The sequence below is a fragment of the Acomys minous genome, assembly GCF_964271855.1.
Source record: "Acomys minous genome assembly, chromosome: 3".
Lineage (NCBI taxonomy): Eukaryota > Metazoa > Chordata > Mammalia > Rodentia > Muridae > Acomys > Acomys minous.
This window is the reverse complement of record NC_140485.1, coordinates 118,983,086-118,997,238: the sequence shown is the minus strand read 5'-3', so window position 1 is coordinate 118,997,238 and position 14,153 is coordinate 118,983,086. Positions and strand designations below refer to the sequence as shown.

General features: G+C 36.8%; 1 protein-coding gene across 6 annotated transcripts in view; it reads left to right on the top strand.

Moving 5' to 3' along the window:
• BCLAF1 (BCL2 associated transcription factor 1) overlaps positions 1-11,168 on the top strand; it is a 31,510-nt gene extending 20,342 nt beyond the window's left edge. For 3 of the 6 annotated variants that reach the window (XM_084776267.1, XM_084776265.1, XM_084776266.1), the window contains exons 9-13: positions 1,648-1,823; positions 2,991-3,171; positions 3,998-4,144; positions 8,379-8,591; positions 8,729-11,168. In XM_084776267.1, coding sequence (XP_084632393.1) covers positions 1,648-1,823; positions 2,991-3,171; positions 3,998-4,144; positions 8,379-8,591; positions 8,729-8,734 — 723 coding nt within the window. In that variant the 3' untranslated portion in view covers positions 8,735-11,168. Of the gene's footprint in view, positions 1-1,647; positions 1,824-1,957; positions 2,121-2,990; positions 3,172-3,997; positions 4,145-8,378; positions 8,592-8,728 lie in introns of those variants that run through there. The other 3 variants (XM_084776269.1, XM_084776268.1, XR_014778112.1) reach the window with 2 other exon arrangements.
• The last annotated feature ends 2,985 nt before the right edge of the window (positions 11,169-14,153 follow it).

Sequence of the window (14,153 nt, the reverse complement as noted above, 5' to 3'; positions counted from 1 at the left end):
AAGTCCATTTGGCTGCCTGAAGTGTAGTAGCGAAACATGCAGCAGAGGTGGCAAGGCGTCAGTTCTGTTTTGAGGATGTTAAGGGTTTTGGGAAATGATTAAAATCGTGAGCCTTGAGTTTTCTAATTAAGATAATAATGCATGTGTTTTGTGGTGTTTTGGAGTTTTGGGGGCATTTCGAATTGTTTTGACTTATATTGACAGAGTTAGTGCCATTGCCCGTGTACACATTTTCCAGTGGGGTGTGCCGCTAACTGAACTGGTTTGAAATCTAGAGCTTAGGAATAAGGTGATGTCTTGCATAGGAGGTAACAGTTTAGGAAAAACAGACTGAGGGGTGAACAGTTTAATACTTAAAAAAATCTTTTGACCTTATTACCTTAGATTTAATAAGGGTTACTTGTGTTTATTTCTTCCACAGTTCACTCTGTCTTAGTGCTCTGACAGCTTTTTTTCTTCTTATTACTCAGATGAGGTTTTGGTCTGAGACAAAAGTGATAAACTGGTCACCTGACTAGGAGGACATGAGAATTGTGCTTTGTCATCCTTCTGTCTTTAGTGAACAGTTAACATGTTAGTGTGCAACTATATACTTAGCAAAACTTACAGAGTAGTTCCACTTAGGTCTCTTGCAGAGTCAGTAATACCTAGGTGACAGGAAAGTTGGTTATGAGTAGACTTTTATTCCTCTAGAACAAATTGGTGAGTAGTACTTACCACATTGAGAGAAACATACATCAATTTTGTTCATGCTTATGAATATTGTAGTTAGACTTCCCAGAATAAATAATCTCATTGTTGAATAATATCAAGGATGTCCACATTGCATAGCATCTTACTGATGTATAATTTCTCTTCATTCCTAGATGCCTCTTTTCAACTCCTAAATTATATAGTATTTGACAAAGCAATGGAACAAGGAGGAGGTGAACTGTGACCCAGTTAAACTAATGTCTGTTGCAATCCCTGAATTGAGAAAGGGCAATATATGGCCCAAGATCCTGAGTACAGGATTAAGAATAATATCTTTTTGACTATGTTTGACCTTTGTTCAACCTCAGTTTTATTAATTGTATTACACTTGCATGTCATGAAAGTTACAGAATCCCTAATATTGAAGTATCTTACTGCATTTGTCAGTTTATCTGGGAAGAGCCTGATGTTAATGAAGCTGAGATAATGGAATCCATAATTCAGACTCTCAAGACTGTAGGCTGCAAGCCAAATTGCAACTATGAATTATAACTTCTAACACTGTTCAACTATTTGATTAAAAAGTATTTGGAAGAATGAGGGTTAATAATGGTTTGCTGAGTAGAAAGATGTATCACTTTGCTGTACAAGTTTATTATGGATTGCTTTGAATACATACTATAAAACTAAAGAATTAGTAACGTTTAGATCTAGTGTATGTTATACAAAGGCTCAGTAAAGATAAGTGTTTAAAAAAATTTCTTAGAGTGATGGTAGCATATGATAGAGTAGTATTTGATAGTAAAACACCAGTTTAGAATCTGGTGAAATATAACTATATATGTATGATGCATTTATGTTTCTTCCCCATATTTTATAGGGAAATCTATTTTTATAGGAAAATACATTTTTACATTTTATAAGAAATCTATATTTTACATGTGTTTTCTGCAGGGGGATAAAAAATTCAGGTGTGATTCAGCTGATCTTCGGCATGACATTGACCGTCGCCGTAAAGAGAGAAGTAAAGAGCGGGGCGATTCCAAGGGCTCCAGGGAATCTAGTGGATCAAGAAAGCAAGAAAAAACTCCAAAAGAGTACAAAGAATACAAATCTTACAAAGACGACAGGTGATTATTAACATTGCCTTGACTTAGGCTTTAGCTTCTAATTAGCCTTTAATAATTGTCAGCTTAATTGCTTTCAATTTTGACTATGTAATCGAATGTTTAAATTTAAACAATTAAAATTATTTGTTTTACAGCAAAAATGTATTTGTCTTTTACACGGCTTATGGTGGATGAGGACAAAAACTTTGGAATAGCAAGCTAACACTGAAAAAAAAAATGACAAATTAATGTGTCCTATTATCCAGGCTACATCAGGAGGTTGGACTTCAATGCAGTGCATTTCTAGAAACAGTTTGTGTAAGAACTTTGGTTCGTTATGCTTGATTCCGCACTTTTTCAACTCATAACACCCAGAGTACAAGACTGTTAACGTGATAATCTAGTGGTTTAACATGGGAGAGATGGGGGGAGGACAGACTAGGAAGTAGGACTGTGCATTAGTCTTTGAGAATTCTATTCCGTGGATACTGTTAGCAGTGGTAAGAGTTACTGCAGGTATGACCTTTCTGGGTGTTGTATTAGAATCATGTAAATTTGATCATTATAGAGTCAAATAAGTAGGAATACAATGTATTATAGATAATTGGTTTTCTTGATGTTCACTAGGTAAATGGTGGATTTTACTTGTGCTTTAAAATTTATGATTGTTATTTGTAATGTTACGTGCCTTTTATTTCTATCATGATATTATGGCCCAAGCTATACAAACTGCTCTCACTCAGGGTGTACATAGACTACAGTCATTTTAGAACTTGGACATGAGGACCTTTCAGGCTGGGGCTGTAGCTTAGTGGTAGAGTGCTTACTTAGCATGTGTTAGGCCCTGGGGTTCAGTCCCCAGCACCGCAGCAAACAACAGAAACCTATTCTTTTTCTTTTCCTTTTATTAAAATGACCAAAGATTACAAGTTAACATAATGAAGAACTGAACATCACTGAAGTTTACAAGCTACCAGTTTCTAGCTGGCAGGCTATATATAGTATGTTTGTTAATTATGTAAAACAATTATTGAACACGATTGGTAACAGACTGAGTTTACACCCAATTTTACTTGTGTAATAATTTTAAAGAGGATAGGCCTTTTTTAAACTTAAAACATTCCTCATAGTATTCTAAATAATTACTTACTTTAAAAAAATAGCACATTTCTCTTCTTTATTTTTCAGCAAACATAAAGGTAGAGAGCACGACCATTCTCGATCATCATCCTCTTCAGCATCACCTTCCTCACCCAGTTCTCGAGAAGAAAAAGAGAGTAAGAAAGAAAGGGAAGAAGAGTTTAAAACTCACCATGAGATGAAAGACTACTCAGGGTTTTCAGGAGTTAGCAGGCCACGAGGAACCTTTGTAAGTAGTAATTGTCTTTGATTATTCAGGAGGCTTTACCTTGTATAACTGAAAAAGGAGAAATTAAATGTATCAGTTATCTTTCCCAAAGTCAGAATCAGTCTTGAGAAATTAAGTGGTATTTGAAATACTGTCTTGACTATGAAATGCCATTCATTTTGAGATCTTGAAGCATCGATATAAACTAGGTACTTTTTTTAAACTTTCAGATCCATAACCCTGAATTCACTTATAAATCACTAATTTTGGAAAACTTATTTTTAAAACATTTAAAAAACTATCCATGTTTGTATTTCATTTGCCTATTAGGGTCCTTGCTTATGTGTGTACCAGTCACAACTTTCCTAAGTCTACAGAGCATACAATATCTCCATGTTTTTATACAGTCACTATAATTGTTACAGTCTTAAATGTAGTGCACTTTTCAGGTTCATACTTTAATAGGTCTTTTAGGGGAAGAGAAGAGCTTTTCTTGTAGGGTAATAGATGTGCTTGGACACCTGACACTCTGGTGATACAATTTTAAGGAACTATGTAACTTTTGGTTAGTGAAAAGGCAGACCTTCCTGTATCATTGCTTAAAAATATTAGTTTCTGGTCTTGAAAGTACATATTCTAATATTTCAGGATATTGCATTTCTTAATCTATTCAACTTCCAGTAGGCTTCTTTATAAAATGGCCATCCTCAGTGGCTTTGAAGACACACAGACACACACACACACTCACACATACACTATGCTTTTGTTACTGCAGTAAAATCTAGAGTTTGCATGTAACTAAATGCCTTTGATTGCATTACTAAACAATTTTGTTAATGTTAATCAGTTTCGAATTAGAGGCAGAGGAAGAGCCAGAGGAGTTTTTGCTGGGACAAATACTGGTCCAAACAACTCAAATACTACTTTTCAAAAGAGACCGAAGGAAGAGGAATGGGATCCAGAATATACCCCAAAGAGCAAGAAGTACTTCTTGGTGGGTGTTAGAAATGTGTTTTATTTGGTTTGCATTGATTTTCAAAACATCATAGGTAAATACATTTCAGTGCAGATGTTCACCATTTCGAGATTTTCATTGTAATTTGGGCAAACAGTTTTTAAGATACCATTACTTAAATTGTTTGAATCTTTGAGTTCAGATGTGGGTCCCTTTACTTTTGATTATGTACTTGACTTAACATCACACATGGGCTGATCAAGGTAAATTAAATATATGCCTGATTTGATTGCCACATTCAGAGGAAAAATACTGTAGTTGAGTTTAACATCTTTCATATCTGTCTATAAGACAGTTCTAAGTATAGACACTTTTTAATTAAATTGTACTTTCTATCATAGCTTTTTATTTAAAGACAAGGAAAGTAATGTCTTTCACAGTTCTTTTAATGAAGAACTTCAAGGTTTTCAAATTTTATTGGAATAATAGGAAAATTGTATTGAAAAATACAATTGCTAGATTTGCTGATTTTGATTCTTGGTTGAGATGGACATGCTATTCCTGTTCAGGTTGTTTTCTCAGGGTAGATGGGAGGCTGTAAGTCTTGAAGGATTATTGGTGAGGATGGTAATTATGTTTAGTTTGGCATGGGGAAAGCATTGTATGTGCTGTATTATAGCGACAACGGATGTTTTAAGTTACCAGAACTTACCAGGAGTATTAGTTTTATCATAGCTTTTTAGGGAAGTAATGTTTCTGAGGCTAGGTTTGAAAATTGAAGGCAAGGAAGTGAAAAGTAGTGGACCTAGAGGGTGATCAGATTTGAGTGTCAAGAACACACTGTTTACTCAGAGGATAGAGCTTTATTCTCAAGTGGATCTCTTTGGAAAGGATCGATTAGTACACCTTTTCAAAAATGGATTTCTACTTTTCTGTTTTTATTAATGACAATTTGGAAAAGGTAGGTGAACTTTTAGAATGTACAATGTGTAACAGTCATTCAATTTGTGTTCCTCTGCTGAGAAACTAATAACGAGTTAACAATCTGGAAAGAATAGCCGTGTGTGATCAGTTATTGATAAGTTGTTTTAGAAGAGTCATTTACATTTTATTTTATTTATATTTATATTTATTTAGGGGCTGGATAGATGGCTCAGTGGCTGAGAGTACTTGCTGCTCCTATAGAGGGCTCAAGTTCAATCCCCAGCAAACATATCTGGGATCAGATACCCTCTTATAGCCTCTTCTGTGGGTACCTGTGTGTGCATGGTGCACATAGACACAAAGCACATGAGCACAATCTCATAAATAGTCTTTCCCCCCCTTTTTGACACAGAGTCTTCTAATATACCCCTTGACTGTCTTGGAATTCACTATGTAGACCAAGTTGTCCTTAAAGTCACAGATTAACTTGCTTTTGCCTCCTGGGTGGTAAGACTAAAGCATATGTCACCACACCTGGCTAAAAAAATATAAACATTGTGGTCTTTTAAGAAAAAAATAGAGAGTCTGGGCATGGTAATGCATGCCTTTAATCCCAGCACTCGAGAGGCAGAGGCAGGTGGATCTCTGTGGGTTCGAGGTCAGCCTGGTCTACAAAGTGAGTCCAGGACAGCCAAGGCTAACACAGAGAGACCCTGTCTCAAAAACCCCCATCTCAAAAAAAAAAAAAGACAGAAAAAAAATAGGATTTAGAAATAAAGTACTCTTTCAATACTTAAAGACAACTAGGATAATCTCAGTTTGGGGCTTAAGGACAAAAGTGACATAAACTTTGATTTCTTATGGTGACTTCTTACAGAGGAGGAAATGAAGGTTTTCAAAGGAACTAATTAGGAGAGACTAATAGGCTTGCCGTAAAGGATGGGCAGGTAGACTGAGCATGCTAGAAGTGAAAGTGTACAGGTTGTTCGGATAAATATGTTGGGAAAATTGAGAACCCAGAAACCAAGGTTGTGGTAGGTAAACACAGTTTAGTAATAGCAGCAGGGTTGGGGGAAAACATGTCCCTTAGGAAACTGAAGCAGTAGCCTGAACCAAGGGGCTATGTTTGAGAAAGGACTTGGAGGAAGACACATTTGGTTTTCTTCCTTTTTTTTTTCTCTTTCTTTCTTTCTTTTTTTTTTTTTTAAGACAGGGTTTCTCTGTGTCCTTGGTTATCCTGGACTTGATTTGTAGACCAGGCTGGCCTTAAATTCATATAGAGATCCACTTGCCTGTCTCCCTGCATGCTGGGATTATGTGTTTGCCACAGTGCCCAGCTGAAAAACATTGTTTTTAAAGAAAATTAAATTCTCCCCTATCTAAGTTGGATTTGAAGTGAGTAACTTGAAATTTAATTTTTAAAAATTCAATACTTTTACTAATTGGACAAGGTTGGGACATGCTCTTGTATAGATCAGTCTAACTTTGGAGATTCCTGCTGCTGGATGTTGGGGTTACAGGTTTGCATTACTGGGGGGAATTTGATCTAACTGGTTAACTGGAGAGGCAAGGAGCCAGTAGACCTTCAGTCCATTATAGATTCCTTGTTACAGAGAAAAACACCATCTGGTTAGGTCAAAATTTACTGTCATCTGTAGAAATACTTAACTGCTAAAATTAAGAGATTCAAAAATTGAATGTAAAAATTTGAAAAATAAGACTTGTTTATTTATAGTGGCTTGGGGAGATGGCTCAGTGGTTAAAACCCTGGAATTCCCAGGAACCCCCTACAAATGTTGGATTTGTGGACTGAGGGCCTGTCTGTAATTTTAACTTCTAAAGTCTAAGGGTTCCTCTAGCCTTCCTTAATGGTCAGGGTGGAAGAGCAGTTAAGAGTGTTTGCAACTTCAGCCATGTCCTTCACAAGCATGCACACACATTTGTACAAGCACAATACACATGCTACACACATGAGAATGGGAAAAGAAGAAAAACATTAATATTAGTATCCACAGTTTCACATAGTAGTTGTTAAAACATTCTCTGAAAGAAACCGCTTAGTCTCCTGAGGTTCAGTTTCCTTTTACTTAAGTTTTCAGATGAGTGCATATCTGAAAGTGCTGACTAATTTGACTGGCACTTACCTGGCTTTGCTACTGGCTTTTTCCATTTCTACTCTGAGCTGCTTGATACGCTTTCTTATTTATCACCACCGAGATTTGTGGGGATTATATCCTGTGGGTAATGGTCAGTAAGGGGTTTTGGTTTTTGTCTATTTCTCAGTGTTTTAAAAGATAAGAACAGATTGTCACAGTACACCTGGTTTAAAGACTTCATGAGTAATTACATGTACTCAGAGCACTGTCTTACCATATGTAGTAAGCACTAGAGAAACATTGAGCCTTGGGTGGCAGAAACTAGACCCAGGGCATCCTATTGAGTGCCCACTGCTGGCTTCCTCTATTAGAATGTGGTGAATTTTCGGGGAAGTTGGTTTCTGTTGAAAGTGTAATGGCAGGTCTTTTCTCCAGAACTTGTTTGCCTCTTCCTGCAGATGGAAGAACTACTAAGTGCCATGTCAAACAAAGAAGGCTCTAAAATTAGTTATTAATGCCATAAGGGAGCAGAAAACAATGTAACTGCATAGACAGTTTTGAGTGTTTCTCTTCTGAGGGCTCTGTACTTTTGGTAATCTCAGAAGTCACTCCTAATTAACTCATGCACAGCTCCACCTAGTAATCCTCATTGGTTTGGTAAAGGTATCAAAAGATACAAGTTCTTAATAGCTGAGAACTGTTCTTTCAAATAGCTTAATACCTGCCTGTACAATTCCAGTGTTTAAGCTATATAAGAAATTAATCTGCACGAAATGCTTATGCACAAAGGTATATTCTGTTTTGAAAACAGGCTTTGTGACACATTTTAAAAGACTTTAGTAAGTTGGTTAGTTGCTCATAGAAGTACTTAAAAGGCTATGCAATTTTACAAGAATATAGTAGCAAAGAAAATAGCTGAGATAAATTTCCCCCGGGCTGTGCTGTCATGATTGACCATTGAAACTCCTGCCCCGCAGACTGATGTATAGTCATATCTAGATTTAAATCTCAGTGTAAGATTTAAAAATCTTCTTTATGCTTGTCATAATTTATATAACATTTAATAAATGTTACAGTATTACAATGACATTTTGTTGGTTTTGTAGTATCCTTATGATATTTTTTGGGGGAAATTTTTTTGACTCATTGTCAAAATGATTAGACATGTATGATTAGACAGTATGATTAGAAAATTGTTATCTTTACGCGAAAGTCATTTCATGGATGTGTTTTCTTTTTAAACCTTTCTATAGCATGATGACAGAGATGATGGTGTGGATTATTGGGCCAAAAGAGGAAGAGGTCGTGGTACTTTTCAACGTGGCAGAGGGCGATTTAATTTCAAAAAGTCAGGTAGTAGTCCAAAATGGACTCATGACAAATACCAAGGGGATGGGATTGTTGAAGATGAAGAAGAGACCATGGAAAATAATGAAGAAAAGAAGGACAGACGCAAAGAAGAAAAGGTAGACATTTCTGATTTTTGAGAGATTTTATTTAGTATGAGCTTGGTAGGCACATCAGTTGGTCAACTTTTAGAAATATTATGGTTAACATTTCCTACTCAGATTTATTGACCTCTAATTTCTTTTTCTCTTTTCAGGAATAGTCTCAAGATTGCAACAGAGAGCAGACTTGACACATTTTTTAAAACCTGAGTTTTGTTTTCAAATAAGAATGTAAGCATTTTACTTAAAATTTACTGTTTGCAAGTAGTCTATAGAAATTTGTTTTAAGTCTTCAGATACCTTGAAAACATAGTAGACTGTATGTTGAAAATTGTATTGAAATAAAGTAGAAAATGTTCCCTATCATATTTGTAACTATCAGCTTTTAAAAACCATTGACTGTTTTGTTAAATGCATTGTATTTCTGCTTTGTCTGAGAGATGGTCAAGTACAGCTCTGATTCTCTTTGCCTCCCTGTTAATGTTTGATGCTGAAGTAAACGTTAGCTCTACATAAAAATCTACACGAACCCTTGAGCAGGAATTGTTTATCCACACTAATTATTTAACCTGCACACATATGTTTAACATTTTAAATTTGAACACTACATAGTAGGCTGAGTAATTTTTGAAGAATATCACAAAGTTGCTCTTCTGGTAAACTAAACTAGATTCACACTTCAGCAAATAAATAAAGGAGGACAGCGGATTTGTTAATAGCTAAAAAGTACACATTATTAAAAGTTAGGTTTGAGAAAGTGGTATTTTTACTGAAAGCAAGCAGTGGCTTGTAAAATCATTTAAAGAGTCTTATATGAATTAAAAGTTGGGTATTCTCGTCCATTCTCATTTGATAGTTTAAGTCATGGTCTTAGATACCAGCTACCTAAGAGAGAGAGAGAGAGAGAAACTGATGTGTAGTATCAGTGTAAGTAAAAATCCTAATTCCACAGACCTTATTGTATTTAAAAAAAAAAAAAACAAAACCACAACAAACTTTTGGAGTCCTTTTCATTCGTAGGAAGATTATCCTGCAGCGTAATGTGATACATTGGTCATTCAGTACCCAACTGTTTAGCTTATGTATTCATTGGATGCTTTGAACAGCTGTAGAGTATAATCTATAATTTAACCACAAGATTAGATAGGTGCAGTAGACTGTTTAGTAGTATTTCAGTCATTTGTTTTCTCTTAGTGTTGCCAATAGAAGATTTTAGCAGGAAGCTTGTAGCATTGATTAACTCCCACACACACCTTTAATTTAGGTTTATGAAAACAGCCTTTTTCTTGGAGTCTATTCTTTACATCAGTGATCTTTCATTGCTATTTGTTTAATAGCTCTTGAAGGAGTATAGTGAATTTCAGGGCTAAGGCTGAAACTAGCTGTACTGCACCAGAATAATTAAAGGAGATAGTGCTTATTCTGTTAATGTAAACTTTTAAAGCCTGTAAGTGATGGCTCTTTCATGCTCCATTTTGATTTACAATGTGTCATAGACCTTGAATAGCTAGCAGCATTTGCTAAGAGCTATTGCCAAAATTGAACCAAAACCAAAGGCAACAAATGATGTGTCTATCATGATTTCACTCAGTAGTGCATGATTTCTCCCATTAATTGTCTTTCTGAAATTATTTAGTAAATCAGAGAAAATACTTGCAAAACAACTATTGCTTCAATCTAGACATAAATTAGTACCACCCTGTTCAGATTAATACTTACATATAAAAGTTATATGTATTTAATCCCCTAATAATTTTCATGCCACTCTATTTCATGAATACATGCAACTTTTAAGAGTTACTTATTTATACACTGAATCTTCATGTTTGTATCTGCTTTGGTACTTTTGTACAACAGAGAAAAGTTAATTTCCTGAAAAATTATTTGCTAGGGAGTAACAGGTTATATTTTAAGTGTGAGCTCAATGCTGTAAATTTTGGTTACTGTCTTTGAAAAGCTAAAGAGTATCCAGTACATTATATTCAAGTTGGTGGTTATAGGAGTTCTGGCAGTAGAACACCACTGGGAATCGTCTCCTTTTCAGAGCCAAACATAAAGTATCCTGTGTGTGGGGTTTTTGTTTGTTTGTTTTTGTTTTCTTTAGATCATCATTTAATTTCCCACTCATGACATATTACAAAAGCTAAACAGTGCCTCTTGGTAAAACTGCTTGATTTCAATGCCAGGAAAATAACTTATTCATGGCATACTATATGTTATACGCTGCATACACATAACTTCTTTTCCCCAGAGAAAAGAAATAAAAATGAGCCAAAGGATGTTTTCCAGACAGAATAAGAAAGTAGTTTCAGAAGGCCATGACTCAATTCTTAGGTTTGTACGCTTTGACATCTTAGGAGTTTTAATAAAAGGCAGAGTCTTTGCACTCGTTCAAAGAATTGTTACTGTTCCCTTTTGTCACAGTTAAAATCAGTGTTGGGAATAAATTACAATTTAAGGGAAAAACGTTACCCATGAAAATGAATGTAGATGGCTAAGCGATTTTTACTCAGTGTGGTGTGTATCTCAGCAGGGACCCTTGTAAACTGTCATATGCCAATAAAGTGTCCTAAGTGGTACTAGCTGCTGTCTGTTCACCTGACTCTGAGGCTTTTCTTGAGCGAACTCTCTAGCTACTCTTGTGTATAGAATTTCGAACACCAATTCAGGTAAACTTGGTAAGTGGTTTGATAAATGTTTTTAAAATTTCTTCAAAACTATCTTAATTGCTTTCTCCCCTCTTCCTAATAAGGAAGAGGAGATTGCATGTAGTTTTTAGTGAACCATTAAGTCTGAAAAGCACATGAATTCCAGATAGTCATCAAGGAAGAGAGGTCCTGGAAAAAGGCCCAGAACTTTAGTCCTAGCACTTGGGATACTAATTCCAGGCCAACCAGAGGCCTGTGGTTAATCTGTCTTAAAAAACAAAACCAAACCACCATTCTTTTTGTTTTGAGACAGCATCGCATGTGGCCAAGGCTGACCTTAAACCTAGTATATACCCAAAGTTGACTTAGAGTGCCTGATGCTTCTACTTTGACCTGTGTGTTGGGATTCCAGTGGAGGGCTACCGCACCTTACGTTGAACCCGAGGCTTTGTGCATGCTGGGCAAGCACTCTTATTGACTCATCCCCAGCCAGCTGCTCTCTAAGTTAATATCTCCTTAAGATGTTACAATTGGATTATTCCCTTTAAAAATTACTGGAAATACAAAAGAAAGTTTATGTGAATGCACATTTGCACGCCTGTGTGTGTGTGTATACACGTGTGCACGTGTACTAGTGCCCACAAATGCCAGAAGAGAATTCCCTAGAGTTACAGTTGTGCACCACCTGGTGTCGGTGCTGGGAACTGAACTTGGTCTTCTGAAAGAGTTTCCTGCTATTTTAATCCATGAGCCATTTCTCTATTCTGGAAAACTAACCCCTTCCCACACATTTCTTTTTCTTTCTTTTTTTTTGGTGGGTTCTATGAGACAGCGTTTCTCTGTGTAGCCTTGGCTGTCCTGGATTTCCTTTGTAGACCAGGCTGGTTTTGAACATACAGCGATCCAACTGCCTCTGCTTCCCAAAGTGCTGGGATTAAAGGTGTGCATCACCATGCCCAGCGTCCACAATTTTTTAAAAATTGCATTTTATTTATGTGTGTAAGTGTGTGAGGGAGGTCAGAGCACACCTTTAATAGGGCACAGTTTGGTCCTACCCCATAGGTCTCAGGTTGTCAAGCTTGGCAGCAAACACCTTGTCCCACTTGTGTCTTTGGTGGCCCAGGAAATGATAGCTTTTGATAACTTTTATTCTAAAATTTTGAAGCATGTCTTGCTATGTAGCTCAAGGAGGCTTACAATTTCTGAATCAGATTTTTGGAGACCTGGGATTAGAGATGTGTGTACCACTGTAGCTGGTTTAATTTGGCAAATTCTAATACATGGCAAAGTTAAAACACAAAATCCACCATAGAAAAACTTGTTGCATTTGTAAAAGGGTGTGTAAACTTGTTAATAAATTAAAGCTGGAAGTAATTTTTATACACTTTCTGTACAGAAGCTTGCTCCATTTGTTACACTGTTTTTAGGATGTTCTTACACTGTAGTACCCAAGGTGGCCTGGGCTGCCTCTGTCTCCCAGGCTGACTTGGAACTTGAGGCAGCCTTAGCCTTTCACATGTTGAGATTTCTGGTTTGTGGTGTTAAGCCCTGGGTAGCTTTCTGATTCCAAGAAGTTTCTATATAGAGAAGGCAAATGGAGACACACTTCATTGTCAGGGAAATGTATGTGGCTAGATGTAGTTTCTTTAATGGACCCTGATACATGCTTCTCAAAATTGCGAGTAGTATCTGAGACTGGATTGGCCACTTTTCTGTTGCTGTAATAAAACATCATGAGCGAGGCATTAGAAACAATAGGGTTTATTTGGGGATTATGATTCTGGAGGGATAGAAGTTGACCACTCTTATGGCAGAGAAGTTTTTTAGGTGTGGTAACCACTAGAGCTGAGCCACAAACAGGAAATGGAACTGGGGATGTCCAGAGGCTGAAGGTTTTTACCTCAAAGCTGGCCCTTAGTGACACACTGTTGGCTGTTTCTTAACAATTAGACTTTATTATACAATCCAGCAATCCTATACAAGAAGGAAAAAGGGTTAAAGGGAAACAAGAGTAAACCTTCCGGTATCTGTTCCACGGGACGGATCCCCATGTGTCTCTGGCCTGCAAACTGGTCTGGCCTGTAAGCTGGTCTCTCCCTAAATCCACGTGTGATCTTGTTCCAAAAGATGCAGCCTTCTCTCTCCTCCACCTGTGTCTCTCTTGAGTGAGCAATGGCTGATCTGGGTCAGGATCTCTGCCCCCATCAGATGTTCTAATAGAAACACAATAGCTGGGCTGGAGTCCCCATCCACTTCCTGAATTTCAGACCCAGGATGGCTCCATTCAGTCTATCCTTGGTGTTTTAAAGAAGCAAAGTCCGCCAAGACTGCTTTCACCTGGGACAAAGCTTACAATCCTTCCCACACATCCCCCCTTTTCTTTAGAAAAATAATTAAGAACTATATACACAAATATACACATATACAAAATCAAGAATCAAATACATAACCTAATGCTTTTATATTTGTGTTAACCTTGGCGAAAGTATTCCACTATCCTATCAAAGAGGGCCCGTTCCTATTGTCTAAAGTTTTTTTAAAAAATCTCTTCATTAGAAATTGCAATTATCTATAAAGGTGTTTTTAATTTTTAAACTAAAGCTTTTAGTAACACTGTCTTCAATACCATCAGAGACCAAAGAAGGAAATTTTATCTAATGGAAAGGAAGTGTTGGCAGGCAACTTTCATGTGTGGATAGGACAGAGAGAGCTGATCACTTGGATGGTTACTGGATTCTCTTCCATCGTTGGGGCAATCAAATCAGTCTTTAGCCTACTGGGCCAAAACATCCAACAAACTGCTTTGTGATGCAGGAGTTTCACCGGTTTGGTCCACCTATTCTCTCTAACGCTGGACAGTCAACTTTCCAGTTTCACTGTTGATCATAGCAGACAGCCTGTCATCAGCAGTAGATAAGAGCAGCTCCTCAGT